The sequence below is a fragment of the Dermacentor albipictus genome, chromosome 3 (assembly GCF_038994185.2).
Source record: "Dermacentor albipictus isolate Rhodes 1998 colony chromosome 3, USDA_Dalb.pri_finalv2, whole genome shotgun sequence".
NCBI lineage: Eukaryota > Metazoa > Arthropoda > Arachnida > Ixodida > Ixodidae > Dermacentor > Dermacentor albipictus.
The window spans coordinates 65,684,605-65,703,535 of NC_091823.1; the positions used below are offsets into that span (position 1 = coordinate 65,684,605).

At 46.4% G+C, this 18,931-nt stretch overlaps 1 protein-coding gene across 2 annotated transcripts in view; it reads right to left on the reverse strand.

Annotated features, from left to right (window-relative positions):
• The window catches only part of LOC135905556 (cell adhesion molecule Dscam1-like), a 77,651-nt gene extending 63,869 nt beyond the window's left edge, over positions 1-13,782 (reverse strand). For both annotated transcript variants that reach the window (XM_070535535.1, XM_070535536.1), the window contains exons 1-4: positions 13,509-13,782; positions 7,619-7,777; positions 3,085-3,432; positions 1,739-2,065 (exon numbers count right to left, since the gene is read on the reverse strand). In XM_070535535.1, the coding sequence (XP_070391636.1) occupies positions 1,739-2,065; positions 3,085-3,432; positions 7,619-7,777; positions 13,509-13,719 (1,045 nt within the window). In that variant the 5' untranslated portion in view covers positions 13,720-13,782. The remainder of the gene's footprint in view (positions 1-1,738; positions 2,066-3,084; positions 3,433-7,618; positions 7,778-13,508) is intronic.
• Positions 13,783-18,931: the final 5,149 nt, after the last annotated feature.

Here is an 18,931-nt window from a genome sequence, read left to right on the forward strand (position 1 = left end):
GATCCAAATGTTTACATATATGTGCGAACTCTTCATTAGGAACTTCCTGTAAATTATGAGCACGCTGCTGATTCTTTTTAACCAGCGTTTGAGTTCTCGACAGGCGAAATGTTGAGATGACGTCCTTTTACCGTAACGAGCCCTCGGGGGGCGACAGCTGATTATACGTTTGCAGCGCGCAGTGCAAAGCGACAACCGATCTGCGAGCTCGCACCCGTCGTCGCTATATAAAATTTTCGCTCATGACCCGTGAAACCCACCAATTCAATCTACAGACCGCAAGTTGATTCTATATGTGCATTGCAGCGACCCAAGACGAGTACCAATTTTCTCTTCAACCTCAATCCCGAAGGAACGAAGCCGGCGTTTTCCTTTTATTTCCACATGTTTCTGTGCCTTTGTAGCTTAAGTCTCAGTTTTGGACATGTGGCCCGAGGGTCTGAAGCAACACCAGCTCTTCGAGAATTCAGGAATCATTCGCTTTGTTTGCAGCGCTGAGAATATGGGTAGACAAACAGCTCCTTGAATGCATCGTCAGGCTGTGTTATGGTGCGTGATAATGTAACCATTACTTTTCGCGCTTCATCAGTAGTTGGAGCGGTGGTACGCCTGTTATAACCAGGATTGCCTGGCCATGAGTGGAGGATGATAGGAGAGGAATAAACGACAGGGAACTTGATCGAGTTGATTGAGCCAACGTTAAAAAAAAAAAGGAAGAAAGAACAGCGTTAGCAATACAGGACAACTTGGACACGAAAAAGCTTGCGTTATTATCTGTTGTGGCTCGGTAGCCACCGCTATTTCTTTATTTTATAATAGAAACGAGCGAAAGCAAAATTCTTTATTTCTTTATTTAAAGATACTGCAGGCCTATTCAGCCTATGCAGGAGGCGCATTGTATACAATATTGTTACCTTTGACGATGGTAAAAAAGGGGGGAAAAAGACAAAGTTATCAACAGCATGACAAAGAGCTTAGCGATTATAACGGAAACAGGCATTTCCAAAAAAAAAGAAAAAGAAAGAAAGATAAACTCGGAAGAATCAGTAGGTCGTCACAATGAATCTTTTAACAAAGCACGTGTTTTTGTGATACTGAACAAAATTAGCGGATCCCCAGGTTGCTTCTGGAAGTTGATTTGAATCCTCTATTATGAGTAGAAAATAAAACTGCTTTGAAATATTTTTCTTCTTGCAGAAAAATGTCTGCAAGGAATGAATTCCTGTGCGTCGTGTGCATCGTGTTTAAGAAACGAATGTAGCTTGGTCTAACAATCCTCGCATTACTAGTGAAAATGTTATTACGAAGCAGTAAACAGCTCAGTTTCCCACGTTATTCTAATCAAAAAAAAAGGTATTGTTATTACTCATAGCGGAATTTGAGGGAAACTATTCTTCTGTACTTGGTCAAAATAAGCCTGGCCACTTTTTGTTGGATAATTTTAAGCTGAATAATGTCCTTTGCAGTATAAGTTCAGTAATAATCCTTGCCGAGGCGCCTGATTCATACTAGACTCATCTTCAAAAGGTTATACACCGGCCATGATTCATATTATAGAGTGAAAAGTATGATAAATAATCCAGGCATCCACTGCTACGGCACCTGCCACATGCCAGGCTAGTCTTCAAAGGTTCTACAAATCTGAGGCCGGGACCGTTTTCCACCGGTGGCGCTTAATAAATAAAATTTGTCTCTGTGAGCCGGCATTTAAGGAATTCCAGAATAAACTAAAGTTTACCTCCAATGACGAGCTGCGCCGTTCCTTGCGCCGAGTCCCTGTCGTTGTAGACGAGGCACTGGTACATGCCGTGGTCCTGGCGCTCAACGACCGAGACGTGGATCAGGTCACGCGACAATATGGTGATCCTCGACGACGGGCCCTCGGAAGCCAACTTGCCGCTCGGTCCTCCACCGCCGTAGGACGTGGAAGACGCCGAGATTGAGCGGCCGTTGTGCGTCCACAGAACGCCGTGTACGGGGTGTCCAACCACGCGGCAACTCATGTTCGCGCTCTTTCCCACGTCCACTACTTGCACAGGCGGGTCGATGTGCGCGGAGACGGGCACTGCGTTTGAGCAGAAACCAGAGAGGGCACTTTCGTGCGAATTCCCTTATCTTACGTTTGGTTCACATTTGCTTTAGTAATAGAGCTCCTTCGACGTTAGTTGCACTCACATTAAATTTTAATGATTTAAAAATGCTTTGCAATGAATTGGGCGTTTCTTTCTGGAACACGGCAAAGAAAGGCATCGCGAAAGTGCCGTGTCAAGAAAAGAAAGGAAGGCCAAGGAAATATATTATTGCATTGATGCAGCATTTTGTCACTTTTAGTGAACGGAGCACCTTTTCTGATTGCCGCCTGTTCATTAAACATTACAAAATGGTTTTGATACAGCAGTATAAGTTAGTCTTCAGCGTGGAAGGACGGGATGGTGACAGCGGGGGGGGGGGGGGGGGAGGCACATACCGCTGTCTATCAGCGCCTTCGCCTTCACCTAATCGTTTCCGCACTGCACAGTGGATTATGCCATACCAAAAAGCCTAAGTATCTACCGCGTAGCACGCCCGCTAATCTAGTGTTCATTGCTGAAATATGTGGCTACTGTGCGTAATGAGGTAACGAGACGGGCGACCGGGAGTGGTGAATAATCCGGTCTTGGCAGCGCTGTTATTTTGAAAGGAAGACACCTCTCATAGCAAGAGGAGGCTTTTATACTCGTTTGCAGAATTTGAAGAGAACATCGCAAAGGACACGCGCAGATATTTACCCTGTTTGTATGTTTCCAACTAGTTCGGATCCAAACCGCGAGCAGAACATTTTGTTCTCAGGGAAGTACTGTTGATAAGACGCATCGATGTGTCCCTCCCTTTCTAACATTGCTAAAGGTGAGTGCTTTGTATGGCCTATGGTGACGTACGAGAAGAAAAAAGAAGTGTACTAAGTAGCATCATTCCCGCCAAGGATATTCCCGCCTGTAGCACCACTGTACTAAAGCAACAGCACCCTGACTGCTGAGAAACACTCAAAACCCCTGCGAGACCCAGCCACCAAGAAGACAAAACTGGGTAAACGCAAGTGCTTACCCGTGACCAGCAGTTCCGTGTAAGCCCTGACCTCGCCGGCCGAGTTGTTCGCCACGCACAGGTACTTCCCGCTGTCGAGGATGCGGGTGCCGTGCAGGAAAAGCGTGCCACCCGGCAGCAGGGAGACGCTGTCGGAAACTTTCACCGGTATGACACCTTCAACGCTGCCCGAAGATGAGCTATGTAGCACTGTGCTTTCCCTCACTACACCACCGACGACACGGAACCAGTGATGTCTCGGAGGTGGGTGTCCTTGTGCCAGGCAGGGCAGCACGGCGCGCTCCCCCTGTTCCACTTCAACCACGCTGCGGTACTCGGCCATCCGTGGAGGAAGCTGACTGTGGGGCTCTGCGTACACAGATAACGAATGAAGGGGAAGGAGGCCTGAGAATCGCAAAAAATTTTTTTTTCCGAAGAGCGCGCTCGCGAGTCATCGCGCTGCTCATTCAGCACGTTTAGCGTATTCCCTTATCTCAATGTAACACAGGATGTACCGGCGACGTGGGTTCCGAGAATTAGCCGTTCGTATAATAAAGTTCAACTGTGTCTTTGTAAAAAAAATTACTGACACGAATTAATAATTTCAAGCCTTCAATTCGCAGAAGAAAGCATCACCCCAAGTATTACCAAGGTTTTTTTTTTTACTACTGAGTACGCAAACTAAAGCGCTGAACAGGACAGCACTTAGAAGATCTTCACGACCCTTTTCTCTAACATCATAAAGATTGTTCACCGAGTTTCTGGTTTTACATGGCCGGGAAATGACGCAAGGAAACAATCCACGATCCAGAATGTTCTCGCATTCACTGAGCTTTTCCTGTTAATGCAATGAACAGCAAGCTTGCTCACGTGTCTCCATACCTGTTTCAATTCACACCATTTGCAACGTTTCCCGGATTGTCTGGAAGCGCTATTAATGCATAGTATTTTGCATGGCTTACTAATGGTTCAAAGATCGGTGTGACAAGCTCAGGAATTCTAAAGATGATGTCTACAAAAATAGGGGGTCGGGGTGACACATTACATTTGTAAGTTGTTGCAACATCGTAAGCAATAGGTAAATAATCTTGAAAGTCATGGAACGTTTGAAAAGGACGCGTTAGTCGTGCTTGAGCATCCCCTTACCGGCTTCCGGCTTAGTAGTAAAGAATATTTTCGACTTGTTCACCTAGCGGCTGCAGCTTGGTGTTACCCTTAAAATGCGGCATTGCATTTACCCTTTCACTGCGACAGTACTTAACCGGTCAAAATGAGTATTGCTTTATTCATCAATTCCTCAAGGTCACCATCATTCCGTCGACATCAGGCCGATTCCTCTCCAGCTCAGACCGCAGCTTCACCATCATCGTATGGCGAAGAAGGGAGAACTCTGCCCGCTATATACCGCTACTTGGAATCGAAGCCCCTGCGGTAATTTGCGGTTGGGTGCGCTATACACGGAGATAGAGCGCAGAATTTGCATCTGGCAGTCCGTGCAGCTTTTCGTGCTCGACGCAAACTGTGGCATCTGCGCATGAATTTTTTTTCGAAGCCCAGGCAAAACTGGGGTGAACGAAGCCGAGCGTTCTCGAAAAAAAAAAGGAGCTCAGATATTGCTGACAATAACATTGTGTGCTCGCATGCATAATGCAGGCGAGGAATTTCGTTCGCATTGAACTGGTGTCAGTAATGTGGCACGAAAAAAGATACAAAGAAGCACACATTGACAAGAACGGCGCCAACTACCAACTGATTTTATTCATATGTACCGTGAAGAATTCTCAACGCTCTCTTTCTCTCGTTCTCTCTGTGAATGTATAATTTTTTTTTACAGTATGCCTACTCCAAGAGACAAAGTTCACATTGAGCTATAAAATGGGATGAGTCGCGGGGGCAAGAAAGACCCATCGCCTCGAGGGGAACTTTGTCGAGGTCTGAAAATATTAAACCTGAAAAGAGAAGAGCTAAACACCACTTCACTCTCCTGCAAGCCCTGTTGCGACATTCCCTCCGTATGGTGCCTCAAATGTACGGCATTCCAAATAGAGTCAGGCTGTGTTTTCCCCGTACAAAGCTGCACACTGGAGAGCACACCATTGTGCTGCGCGAACTTTCAGCTATCGGGCTTAGTGCGACCCCTTCGCGCTAACGCCATTGTCTGCGAGGCACAAGCGCCGATGCTACAAAAGCGCTCGGCCGAGGACTCTTCATGGCTGCCACGCAGAGTCGGCAGAACAGCTCTTCAAAGTATGCGTCGCCGCGCCCGTTTCAAACGCTCATTAATTAAACGACCGCACCGGCCTCACAAGTGCGTTGGCTGAAAAGGCACATCCCTGCGCCTTCTCTGGAGAATTCCATAAGTTGAACTCGGGAAGAATGTCCTCGTGCTTTGTGGTTGTAACTAACTCATTCAACCAGCGACAGCTGTGGCTAACGAAGGACCGTGTACGGCTCTTCATTTTTCTTTGAGATGACAGTGTGTGTCATTCTCTCCTCAAGCATTAATTTGCAATCTATTTTGCAGTGTTTGTTTCTTTCTGTCGTAAAATTAATGATTCTTTCGTACACATTAATGTCCTTCGGAAAAATACGGCAGCTGCTATTTTTCTATGCATGCTCAGACGTGTATGGTGTTTCCGGAAGGTGTAGTAGCCATTCTTAAGGTAAAAGAAGCACCAGCTTTTGGCAATGTGTTCAGAAACTGAAAGTTTATTTTGATCCTGCAGCCAATACTGCGATCTTTGAATACAAAGAGTTTCAGCTAAGCAAAAAATAAGTGATTTTAATACATTTAATTGAATCACCAGCTATATTTCTCACCACGTGCCTACAATGGCAGGGCGAGACAAGAATATCGTTTCAGGACTTCAGCAGCTAACGCTAAAGAAGTAAGACTTTTCTGCAAGTAAACTCAGGAAGACTTGACTGTCTCCTGACCTTTGTTCGTCTGGACTGCAGCGTTTATCCGTAAACAATTATACCTTGTACCTGAGAATAAGTGATTGTTTGTTAGGCCTGTTGCTCAAGACAGAAAAGCAACGGCAGTTTTTGTGTTCTCACAATTACAAACGGAAGACCAGAAAGTTAGGTGACAGCTGATTTTCCCCCTCTTATTCAGAGGCTGACCTGTGCGTTCATAAGGAGGTCAATTTAGAACCAGACAGTGTACAGTCGTCTAGTTAACATTCGTTTTAGAGTGCAGGCCTTAGGCGCCGATTCCTGCGGTGAGCATCGGCGTCCCTCGTAAACGAGCGAACGAGCACAACGAAGGATAAAAGCGCGGAGCGCAGCGGGTAATAGAGAGTTTTAGCCCAGCGGGTTTACGGCCAGCGGAGCGGAGCGGGCGAGCGGAGACGCGACTGCGCATGCGCACTACGCTGAGGCGGCCAGCGGTTTTACGGAGCAGCGTTTACGCCCGCTGGAAAGCACTCCCCAGCGGAGGGTATACGCAGCGCGCGAGCGTGCGTAAGGGCGCGCGGGCGTGTATGGGAAATGCAAGACGGCAGCCGCGAACATGAACGCCGGCAGTTCTGCATCGAAGACGGCGACTGCCGCGCTGACCCGTACATTAGTAGCCAGTACATTATTAACAAATAATGCACTGAGAACATGTAATATATCTTTATTCAACATTTCTTGCATAATAAAAGCAAGCGTAATTCAATTTCATTTCTCAGTAACTCCTATTCGAACCACTAGGTGGGGCAGCAGAGCGCCCCGCTCTTTACCCCGCTCGAGCGGGTGATCCGCTGGGCTAAAATTCTTTTTACGCGAGCCGCTCCGCTGGCGCACCGGTGGAGACCGCTCCGCTCCGCTGGCCGTAAACCCGCTGGGCTAAAACTCTCTAATGAAAGACGGGATAGCGAAGCGAGCGCGAGGAGGAAGGCGGAACAGGAGGGTATGCCGAAAGCGTGAGAAGAAGAGAGTAGTGCCGCGCAAGACGGGCTCTGCGGCGACGATGGCTACGAGATGGCGCCAGGGTAACGCGTGTCGTCTGTTCACCGATGACGCCACCGATACCATATATGGAAACAAAGTGCTGCATGAGCGGAGATCTGTCTGCCGCAGCTGTTGTGGATTGCGCCCACGCATCACCCACGTGCTGCCCGTCGTAATCTCCCGATTAGCGGGGTAGTCGCGCTACACTTTGCTCCGTTTGCAACGTGCCGCACGAGACAGATTGTGCATGCCAGCCAATATATCGCCAAATAAAAACATGTACTCAGCCGCACTCACAACGACAAGATCCTGTAGTTACAGAACTGGGCGTTCAGTCCAGTGGCTCGTAGTTGATACAATTTTTGTGTGCTTCTTGTCATGTGTGTATTGCACTTATTGATGATTTCTTTGTTTTTTTCTCTTTGTTTCTCAATTTGGGAATTTCGGGATAGCAGGATAGCAGTCAAACACACACACACACACACACACACACACACACACACACACACACACACACACACACACACACACACACACACACACACACACACACACACACACACACACACAAACAAACAAACAAACACACACACACACAGAGAGAGAGAAAACTCACCAGTTACGATTATCTTGCCAGCGCTGGTGCTCAGGTGGTTTTCTCCTGTGAGCTTGTTGTGCACTTGACATCGGTAGGAGTGATGGGCATCTGTACTGCCATCTACATCGCGCACAAGAAGCTCGCCTGTTGGGAGCATCAGGTAACGGTTGTGGACACCTGCAAAATGAGAGATATGGATATATTGTCGGAGATGCTTAATGATCGAGCGAAGCTGTATAGGATTTTTAGAACTTTGTAAAAGGCATATCATAGGCGAAAAGGTAATTTGCCAAGACGAAAGCTGCATGTGTAATTAGAGTGAATGTAAGAATGCTATCGATTGTTTGCTTTACATTTCTACATTCTTATACTCGACATTTGAGTGAAGCAAAACAAGAAAATTTAATGTGTCAGGGCGTGCATTTAGCCAGAAAATATTGGTGCGGAGGCACTGCAACTAGCACTTAATATATAAACTAAATACAAACCTAAGGAACCGGTTGTTTTTCAACGTGTTCTTAGCATAAAGGTTTGATGTAATGACAGGCCCCATCTATAGCTTATCGAATAGCGCTAACCACGCTCAAAGAAAGTTACGTCATGTGCACTTCTTTGTAATGTTGATTTACGATATATATATATATATATATATATATATATATATATATATATATATATATATATATATATATATATATATATATATATATATTAGATAGGCGTTCTCACCGATAGCTACAATAATGTATTGTCAAGGAGTTCATATCTACAGGGTGTGTGGCATGCTAGCAATGATGAGCAGAATATTTCTATAGATGCAGATTAATTAGGCGCTACATAAAGATCGCTAAAGAGAGAGAGAGAGAAAGGCAAAGGAAAGACAGCGAGGTTAACCAGAGATTATCTCCGGTTGGCTACCCTGTTCTGGGGGAAGGGAAAGGGGATGGAATAGGTGAGAAAGAAAGAAGGATAAAAAAGAGGAAAAAAAAAACCTAAGCACACACACGCACGTACACACGAACTATTTCTGTGGGCACTGTCACGCAACCCGCAAAGGCATTCCTAGTCTTACGCAGTGTCACCGTACAGTCCTGCGCCACACAGTGTACTGTCACAATTTGTCAGAAAGTCCCGTGTCTTTCAAGTATCGCAGCAGCGCCTTCATAGCGGATCGCGCTGATGTTCGCGTAGGCCAGGTTCCAAGGACCTTGTCTTCTGTCATAGGGCGCTTGTCCAGTTTGTCTAAGGTGGCTGAGAGGACAGTTCTTTGTGGGTTAAAACGAGAGCACTGACAAAGAAGATGCTCGATCGTTTCGTTGCACCCGCAGAAGTCACACAGTGGGCTGTTGGCCATTCCGATAAGGAAAGAGTAGGCATTTGAAAATGCTACTCCAAGCCATAGACGGATAAGAAGGGTGCAGTCACGTCGTGGAAGCTCGGACGGAATATGGAGCTGTAAATTAGGGTCTAGAGTATGGAGGCGTGCACTTGTGAAATCGGATGAATTCCACTGGGCTAATGTCAGGTCACGCGCAAGTGTGGCAAGTTTTTTCGCTGCGTCGGCTCTCGAAAGAGGAATGGCAACGCAGTTGACGCCGTCATGGGCAGATCGGGCAGCTGCGTCTGCTCGATCATTGCCATGTATGCCACAGTGACTAGGCAACCACTGATATATTATATCGTGCCCTTCGTCAACTAGTCGATGGTGGACTTCTCTGATCTCTGCGGCGAGCTGCTCATGTGATCCATGGCGCAGTGCTGAGAGTACACTCTGTAGGGCTGCCTTGGAATCACAGAAGATTGACCATGCCTGGGATGGTTCCTCCTTGATAAAATGAAGAGCCGCACGCAGGGCTACGAGTTCAGCAGCTGTCGTTGATGATACATGTGACGTCTTTAGCTGTATCTTGACGGATCTTCTTGGTATCAGCACAGCGGCAGCTGCGCTTGCAGATGTAACTGAACCGTCGATGTAAACGTGTACGCGGCCACTGTGCACCTCATGTAAAAGTTCTAACGTGGCCTGCTTAAGGGCAAACGAGGACATGTTGGCTTTCTTCATGATTCCTGGGATGGTGAGACGTATGTCAGGTCTGTGCAGGCACCATAAAGGTAAGCATGGTCTTGCTGCAGGCATGTAGTTCGATGGCAATGAGGGGCGATTGCCATCAATTAAACGACTGAAAGTTGTGTGTGGCCTTTCTGTGGGTAGAGCGGCAAGATGGTGAGAAGGTAATCGGGCAACGTGCCGAATATGCGCCCTGAGAGCGTCGGTTGCCAAGTACGTTGATATTGGGTGATCTCGAGCTATGACGATTGTTGCCGCTGTAGACGCACACCTCGGAAGACCGAGACACGTCCTTAGGGCCTGAGCTTGTAGTCCCTGGAGTACACGCAGGTTTGTTTTGCAGGTGTTGCCAATCACAGGGAGGCTGTATCTTGCGAAGCCGAGGAACAAGGCGTTATACAGCCGCAGCATTGACCGCACCGAAGTGCCCCATGACTTTCCGCCGAGAAATTTGAGGAGATGTATTATTGTCAATAATCTCTTCTTCAGGTATGAAACATGCGGGCTCCATGATAGGTCTCGGTCAATAATTACCCCTAAAAAGCGGGGTTTTCGTGCATTCGCTACTGCTTGCCCATTGACCTTTACACTGTAACGCTTCATGTCCTTCCGAGTGAATGTAACAAGGCAGCATTTCTCTGAAGACAGCTCTAAGTTCTGTTCTCGCAAGTACAGAGATGTTATCGTAGCTGCCTTTTGCAGCCATGCTCGTACCTGCAGCCGTGTTACGGCAGACGCCCAAATGCAGATATCGTCGGCATATATTGATACCTGAACTGTGTTGGGCAAGGATCGGACTAGGCCAACGAGCACTAGGTTGAAAAGCGTCGGGCTTAACACTCCGCCTTGCGGTACTCCACAGAACGTTTGGTGTTGAGTCGTGGCGCCATCCTCGGTCATCACGAAGAAATGCCTGGCGGTCAAATAACTGCACAGCCACTGAAAAGTGCGGCCACCGATTCCGGCTTCAGTAAGAGCATTTATAATGGCACAATGTGCTATATTATCATAGGCGCCTTTTATGTCTAGGAATAATGCAGCAGTGAGTCGTTTCCGGCGTTTTTGATGCTGAACGAATGTAACCAAATCGATGACATTATCTATGGAAGAGCGCCCACGCCGGAAGCCAGCCATAGCATCTGGGTACACGTTGTAACTTTCCAGGTACCATTCCAGGCGAGTCAAAATCATTCGTTCCATTATTTTCCCTATGCAGCTGGCCAGAGCGATGGGGCGGTACGATGACAAGTTTAACGGTGATTTGCCAGGTTTGAGAAGTGGAACCAGGCGGCTGCATTTCCAGTCACGTGGAACCAAACCGTTGCGCCAAGACTCGTTGTAATGGTTTAGTAGCATGAGTCGTGCTGTCTGCCCAAGATTGGCGAGCGCCGCATAGGTAACCCCGTCCGGGCCAGGTGACGAAGAGCGCCTGCAAGTCGCCAGTGCCGCTTCAAGCTCCTCCAGCGAAAAAATTACATCCATGTGGGAATCCCGTGGCACAGGAGTAGCACATGGTGTAATTGCGCGTTGGAACTGCAAGCTGGAAAGTCTTGAGCAAAATTCTTCAGCAATGTCAATTTCGCTGCGACCTTGGTGCAAAGCGAGGGCTTTGAAAGGGACACGCTGTTGCGGTGATACGCGAAGCCCACGCACGGTTCTCCATATTTGAGATAATCGCTGACGTGGATCCAAGGACTCACAGAAACGTTTCCATCTTTGAGATTGTAGTGCATCGATGCGACGTTGAATCTTCTTTTGCATCCGCCTTGCCTCTCGGAGATCATGGATGGATTTAGTTCTCCTGTATCTTCGTTCAGCCCGCCGGCGAATTGCTCGTAGTCGCTGCAGTTCTGCTTCAAATTCTGCATATTTCGGGAAAGGCTGGAAGCTACGCGTAGCCTCTTGCATGGCTTTTTGAATTTCGTGTTCCGGACTTGAAGGGTTCCCTTGCTGACATACTCCCTCCATGTGCGACCGAAACGCCGACCAGTCAATTCGACGGAGCGTCATGGAGGAGTATTTCGATAGTCCCTTGATCTTCAGGTACGTCGGAATATGGTCCCTTCCATGTGTTTCAATGTCTGTAAACCATTGCACGTTTCTTTCAAGAAGCCGAGAAACCAGGGTCAAGTCTAGGCAGCTGCTGTAGGTAGACCCGCGTAAATATGTCGGACTACCATCGTTGAGGCAGTAAAGGTCGTGCTGTGTGGCAAAGGATGCTATTCGCCTTCCCCTGGAGTCCATCTTCAGGCTCCCCCAAAGCGGATGGTGAGCATTAAAATCTCCTGTGAGAATCGTAGGGCCGGGTGTCGCTGATAGCACGTCGTGTAGTCGTTTAGAGTCGAAGCCACTTGAAGGAGCAATGTACACAGCAACGAGTGTGAACGTAAGCTTATTCGATTTCACGATTAAACAAACGTACTGGTTGTCGTCGTGAGGCGGAACTGGGTGCAACACGTAAGTCAGATCACTTCTAATATATACAATTACCTTGCTTACATCACCACAGGTAGAGGACATGAATGCCTCATAGCCAGAAATACGTATAACATTCTGCACGTTCGGTTCGCAAATTACAAGGATGGGAAGACGGTTTTCGAAGACAAAATGTCTAAAATCTGAAATTCTTGATTTGAGACCACGGGCATTCCACTGCAGTAAAGATGCTTTCTTGATTTCCTTGTGGAAGGGTAGCGAGGGGCGGGCCATGGTGCTATGCGATGCTTTCAAGTACTGGAGTCAGCGCGTCCAATACTTGCAGTGCGCTACGAGCAGCTGGAGTGTCCATGTTCGTCAGTAGCAGACGCATGACATTCGTGAGCGATTTGAGCATGGCAATCACTTGTGAGTCCTTGTCTTGCATTTGGTCAACTGTAGTGACATTTGACTGTAAACGGCGAGTCATTTGCTGTGGCTCTGGCGCGTGGCATGTTCTCGGCAGTGCCGGCCACGCATCACTTGATGAAGCATGGCCACTTCTTTCGTTGACATTCGTGCTCTTACTCGAGACAGATGGAACAGGAGGTGGCGTTGCCGGACGAGACATTTCCCTTGAACCGGAAGAGGGTTTCATGGACTTTCGTTTCCGGGACCGATGTCGCCTTATCGCTTCTGAAGCATCTCTGTGTGACGATCCGTCTCTGGCCATTTTTCTCAAGATTTTCTGCTCTTTCTTTAGGCGTGGACAGTCTTTTGAGGACGCAGCGTGCGATCCTTGACAATTTGGGCACTTGAGCTCTGTTGCACGGCAAGTGTCGGTGTCGTGGTGTTCGGAACATCGTGGGCATATCGTTGTATTTCGGCAGACAGCACTCACATATCCAATTCTTTGACACCTTCTGCACTGAAGTGATTTTGGTACGAAAGGTCGTACCACATGACGAAAGTGGCCGACCTTTACATGTGATGGTAGGCAGTCACCTTTGAACACGAGCCTTACACAGGTAGACTTGCCAAGGCGCCGAGCTTGTAGTAAGGCAACACCATCTGTCGCAGGTTTGATTAAAATTGGCAGGTCACTGTCGTTAATGGATGTGTCAATATCATAAACAACACCGGCCGTTGTTTCGTTGTCTTGCGGAATGAGGTAGTGGACATTAATGTTGCCCAGGAGCTTTACTACCATCAACGCATTGATTGCGCTTCGGTTGTGGACGTCAATAGCCAGGATGTTCTTTCGAGTATTAATTCTGATATCTTTGATTTCTCCTGGGACAAGAGCCTCCAGAGAAACGGAAATCGCTTGTCGATTAAGGCGGTTGAGGTTGTCGGCAGGTGCGTCCGGCACAAAAAGAATTGTGTGCGCCGATGGCCTGCGCTGTGAAATGACGGTAGACTTACTTGACGAAGACCGTCCGCTGATGTTTCTTCTCTTGGCCTTCCGGTGTACCACTCTTTCGAAGCCTTCGTCATCTGAGGCGTCATCGCTTGAGTAGGAGTACAGCGCAGTGTCCTCGCTGTCAGCTTGACTCGGTGGGCAATTTCTCTTCCTCGGGCCGGTACCGGACGAAGCAGTCACGTCGCGTCGGCATTCTGCCGACTCCACTTCCATTGCCGTGGCAATGAGAGCGGCGTCTCCCAGTAAAACACGGGAAAAAGCCGAAAATACTGCAGCACGAAGGAATAGTGGTCTCTACGAGAATCACTTCGTCTTCCTCTCCAAAAGATCGCTAAACCCTCCTTTGGAGATGCTACCTGGAAATCTTACAGTTATTTTCGCTGCTCTGGGAGAACTTTGCTGATAACTATAGAATATCTGTATATAAGATAGAGTCATGTTACAAGTGACGTGATATATAAGTTTGACACGTGTAGCGTCGAAAAATTTGGAGAAAAATTCCTTATGAGCTTTACAGTGAGCTTAAGGAACCGCACCGAATGTTTGCCCAATGTCCGGAATGAACTGAACTAGCCATAGAGTTGATGTTTTGAGAAAATACGGGGAACTTATGCGTGATGTGTGAGAATAATTGCAAGAGCGTCAATTAAAAAAACGCATTAAGCAAGCGTTCTAAACCGTTATGCAGCCGTTATCGGCTGTGTTTTCTTGTGTCACGAGAGAACACTACGTCACACCGTGTTTAATATTGGTGAAACTGGGGAGCACGGTAAATACAAAACGTAGTGAAACATTAACGTCTCCACCTTAATTATGAGCTTTGCAAAAATTTACTGAACCGTTGTTTGCTTTCTATTTTTGTGTGTTCAACGATGCACATATGAGGTGTGCTCAATATCCTCGGTGGACTAAACGAAGCACTTAGTTTCTATGTTGTGGAAATAGAAGAGAGGTTATAGGTGGCGTGTTGGCAAAGTTCAAATTGTTTGAGCTTTTGCAGGAAGTTGCTTATTGAAGTGCTCGGGAGCTAGACAGGTGTGCTTTGCGAGCGCTACGCAATTTAATTCTCTGTACCGAGAAACATATGCCACCAAGATAAAATTTATAAGAAATCGGGGAAGCACTGTGCTAAATTTGCACTCGGGGTTTGCATGTGTGTAGATTTATCTTGGCCCGTGTAAACTTTCCTTTCACAAGTGCTCAAAAGCGTTGTAAGGGAATTGCACGGTATGTTTCCCAGAGTCCCGAGAAAACTCTACGTCACACCAAGCGTACATTTGGTTAAAATGACTTGCATTTTAAGTTTTAAGGGTAATGTTTGGGATAACTTCAGCGTTTGTGGGTTACCTACGATAGTCGGTAATCAGTGAAATCTCTGAAAACGGGAATAGCTTAAACGGGACTGCCGCTTAAACGGAACATTATGTTCATGAATGGTTGGTTTTTGCATTCATGCAACGTTAAGAAACATTCGGTAAACGGTGCCTACTTTTTGGCAACCTCCGGATAAACGGAACTGGGATCATTACCCGAAACTATAATACACTATACAGGCCATTTAGCTATACAGGCCATTTAGCAGCATCCCGATATGCATCAGAAACTACATGTATAGGCCATTTCAGCCGCATCAAAATACGCATCAGCAACATTGCAGTACCCAACGGTTCTATACGTTTTTTTTCGGTGGGTGTGGTTTATCCTTCATTGTTTGCACTGAAGGCGTGTTCAAGATTGGCTTTGGTGTTTCTGGTCGGTGAGCTCCCTGAGCGTTTCCTATGGCTCGCAATGCACTCACGTTAGAGCCAAAGCTCGAAAGTTGCAATGTTCTGGTGCTACACAACTGATTTCTGCTATGCAATAAAGTAGTTGCATCCATAAACAGCAGCACTATATGTGTACCCTTCAGCTTTGTCTCAGTAAATGGAACTCCTGATAAACGAAACCAATTTACCTGGACATTTAGGTTCCGTTTAAAGAGAGTCAACTCTAATTTGTTAAGCCTGGTAATTTCGTTGTATTCATGAACTTTACGAGGCGTCCGCGGTGTCGTTAGTGAACTAAACGAGCCAGCTTTCTTAATTTTCATTTAAACAGGGGGCGGCTGATGTGTATATGGTATGTCGTCCAAATAAGCTGCTCATTATTTATGTACCATATATCTTCAGTTTGCTATGCAAAGGGTAAAAATAATTTGGACACACACACACACACGCACGCAGACGCACAAGCACAACTCGCGACGAGTGGTGTTTTTCTTAGAATAAATGTAGTATAAACCAGTTGAAAGTGCCTTAATAACACTTTACCTTGGTTTATCTAAGTTTGAACTCGCAGTTTGTTTTACTTTCGGTCCTCAGTTTGACATCTATTTACCATAGAATAGGAAGTCAGAGACATGTCGCTTATATCATTACTGATGCCTTAAATTGGGTATCTATACGAGAACAAAGAGAATCTGCGATTTCAGTGTGTGAATTCACTTTCGCAACCTAACTTCCACCTAGCTTCGGCGTCGCAGAATCATCGCGTACAGCAGCGAGTTAACTTACAAGCAGGAGCCGTCTCATACTACGGAAGACAATCATGTAAAGTTTATGAATGCAGTTTAAGACTGAGACTACCATTAGGCGGAATGAACAGTAAGAAAGAACAGACCAATAGCGAGAGAAAAAATAAACACAGAGTACGCGAAAACAAAATCGCCCCACTGCGCGTTCGCTCCCAAGGTCTAGCCCCGGGAGTCAACGCAGTTCCTAAGTGAGTGCCGGCTCAACGAAGCCAACAGTTTCGGCGATTCACTAATGTTGTTTAGCCCGGGAGACGCCGAAGCAGTAAAAGCGCCCTGCACTGAAGGTTGAACGGACGATTTTCCTCAGCGAGGGAGGCACAGAGGAAAAAAGGAAGGTGATCTGAGAGCGGTCACTTTGTCCCAACTGGGAGTCCCTTTTAGTCAGCTTTGATCCGAAGGCAAGGGAGAAGTGGAACATTTCACCTCTCGGCTTGACGACTGAGTTGAGAACAACTAATAACACAAAGGAAGACTTTCCGCACTACCAGGCAATGTGTAACACCGCCTAGAAAAGGGAACAAAATCTGCCAAACTCTAGAGCGCGCCGTTGCGCCAGATGAAAGCAATGCTGTGTAAGAGTGAAACAAGGGCGTACTGCTCTCCAGCGAAGTGAGAAAGTGACTGTGCCATTACTCATCAATACGGAGAGTGAAGCCGGGGCTGACAGGAGGTGTACAGTTGTAATTTCTTTTTAACGTAAGCTATGTCGGTATTTCGACATTTCGACAGAAAGAGGTATGCAATTTGTGTACCGATGTTGCGTATTGCTCCCAAATATGGCACCTTGTTTTAGAGAGCGCTGCATTTAAATCCATATGGAGACTTTGAACTCAGAAACGAGTTAATTTACTTTAGTAATATAGTTTATTTTTGTATCATGCAATGCCGACTTAGGAAGCGCTGAAGTCGATCTTACTCTGCAGTCCATCGCTAAACGTTTAACGAAAACTGAAGCAATCAGTCAACGCTGAAGTCAGCAAGCTCGGCTGGTGATTGCGCAAGCTGGTTGGAAATAAGCGCGCGTCTTAATAGACCTGTCAGCACGAACCATATGGGCACGTCACTAAATCTACGATTCTTCGTAACCTGACAACTCACACCTTCTCTGTGGGCTGCGATATTCAGAGTACGATGCATACCAAGAAAGCAGCAAGGCGACACAGTTGCTGCAAGAATCTAGTACCTTGAATAAACGAAGTTTCTGGTCTGTGGATAAGAGAGAATTTGTCACGAGGAAATTTTAGCATTTTAGCTACTCTGCTTTGCTAGACCCTTTTCATCACCTCTGCTCCACTTTAAAATAAAAGCGCCATAGACAAGGACGTCGTGAATTTTTTTTTGCGTTTGTTGCGCTGTTGTCACAATGTTCAAGTTGAACTGACGAGCCCAAGTTTTTACATTCGTGAGCTTTGATTCAATCCTACAAGTTAAAGCACTGAAGGTGGCGGTCTTACAGCTCATTGTGCTCTGCTTTTCGCGTCATCATGTAGTCGAAATTAGAGGGAGATGCAGTTTTTATAGATTTTAATGATAGCTAGAGTTATTTGCTTACCCGACGGCCTGTAATGGCACTTCAGGTGTTAGGCTAAATATCAGATATGAGTATTGATTAAAGCTATAGACAAACACGCAAACAGTACATACATACATTAGCATGCACACTTGACCTACACATAAAGTCTCGTTAAATCTCATTCATGAAGTCTCATGAAGTACAGCAGTTCTAACAATATTAGAAGCGCTTTGATTTATTGATGATACACTGCTTCATGCAAAAAAAAGAAGCAACCAAGCCCAAATCTCCCGTCTGAAGAATTTACTACTGCAGCTATCGGGTCAGTCCTGACAAACTCCTACTTTAGGTGACCTGTTATGCCTAGTATTTGAGCGTCAGCGCTGGAATAAGGACACGTGGGAATACGGGTGGTTATGGGCTGACTATAAACGTCGCGAACGGGGCGACGGAGGAGAGGAGAAAGGGGAAAGAAAAGTTGATCGATGATTCCCATCCAAGCGTAAAAGGTGTGGCATCGTCTTCTTGTTTCTCACTCACTCTGCAAGCGATCAATCTCAGCTCGACCTTCTTTTCGCCATGATACAAAACACTTTAAAGCCGCGCTCGCGTGCAATATAAAAATGTTGGTGCTGACTTCCCCATTCTCCCCTGAGCCTTATCTAGGGAAGTAAGAGTACGCCATTTGCGCATTGTGCGGGAATAAGATAAGCCTGTGATGGCCAACGTATCATAGACGCTGCGCTGAATTTTATAACCAAATATTATACTTTAGCATGAAAAACTTAGCTCATAGCCTATAGTAGCGTTCCCGGGCTTTCCATAGACTGAAGCAAATTTGCAGCTGTACATTGCTTACAAATCGAATTACTGTCTAAGTGATCAGTACGCTAATTAAGCCTTTGCTCAAGTAACATTGCCTTGTTTTCTGTTTTTTACAAGTGCTCTCTCCCAGGTCACCAAAAAAGTTGAACAAATTTTAAGTATCCTTTATCTGGTCCCGGCGTTTGGGCTTTGCAGGGATAAGAAGCGTTAAGATTATAAATTACGAATGTGCCACACAGGAAACGCAAGTGCATGGTTGCCATGATATAAGGGACAGCCATTTGAATGATAGCGTATTGACAAAGAATAATAGCAAAGTAGGGGTTTTATGCAGTCCAGAAAATGCCAGCTATTTACTGGTCAGATTATCACTATATGCGAAGTATTGTTCGCAAGGTGTTCTTCAGCAAATTTGTTGAGGACGCTGCGATTGCGAACTTCTTGGAACTATGTTCCAAGAAGCAGCAGCAGCAGTTCCGCCACACAGTGCGATTGCGCGGGGTCATGCAATAGCG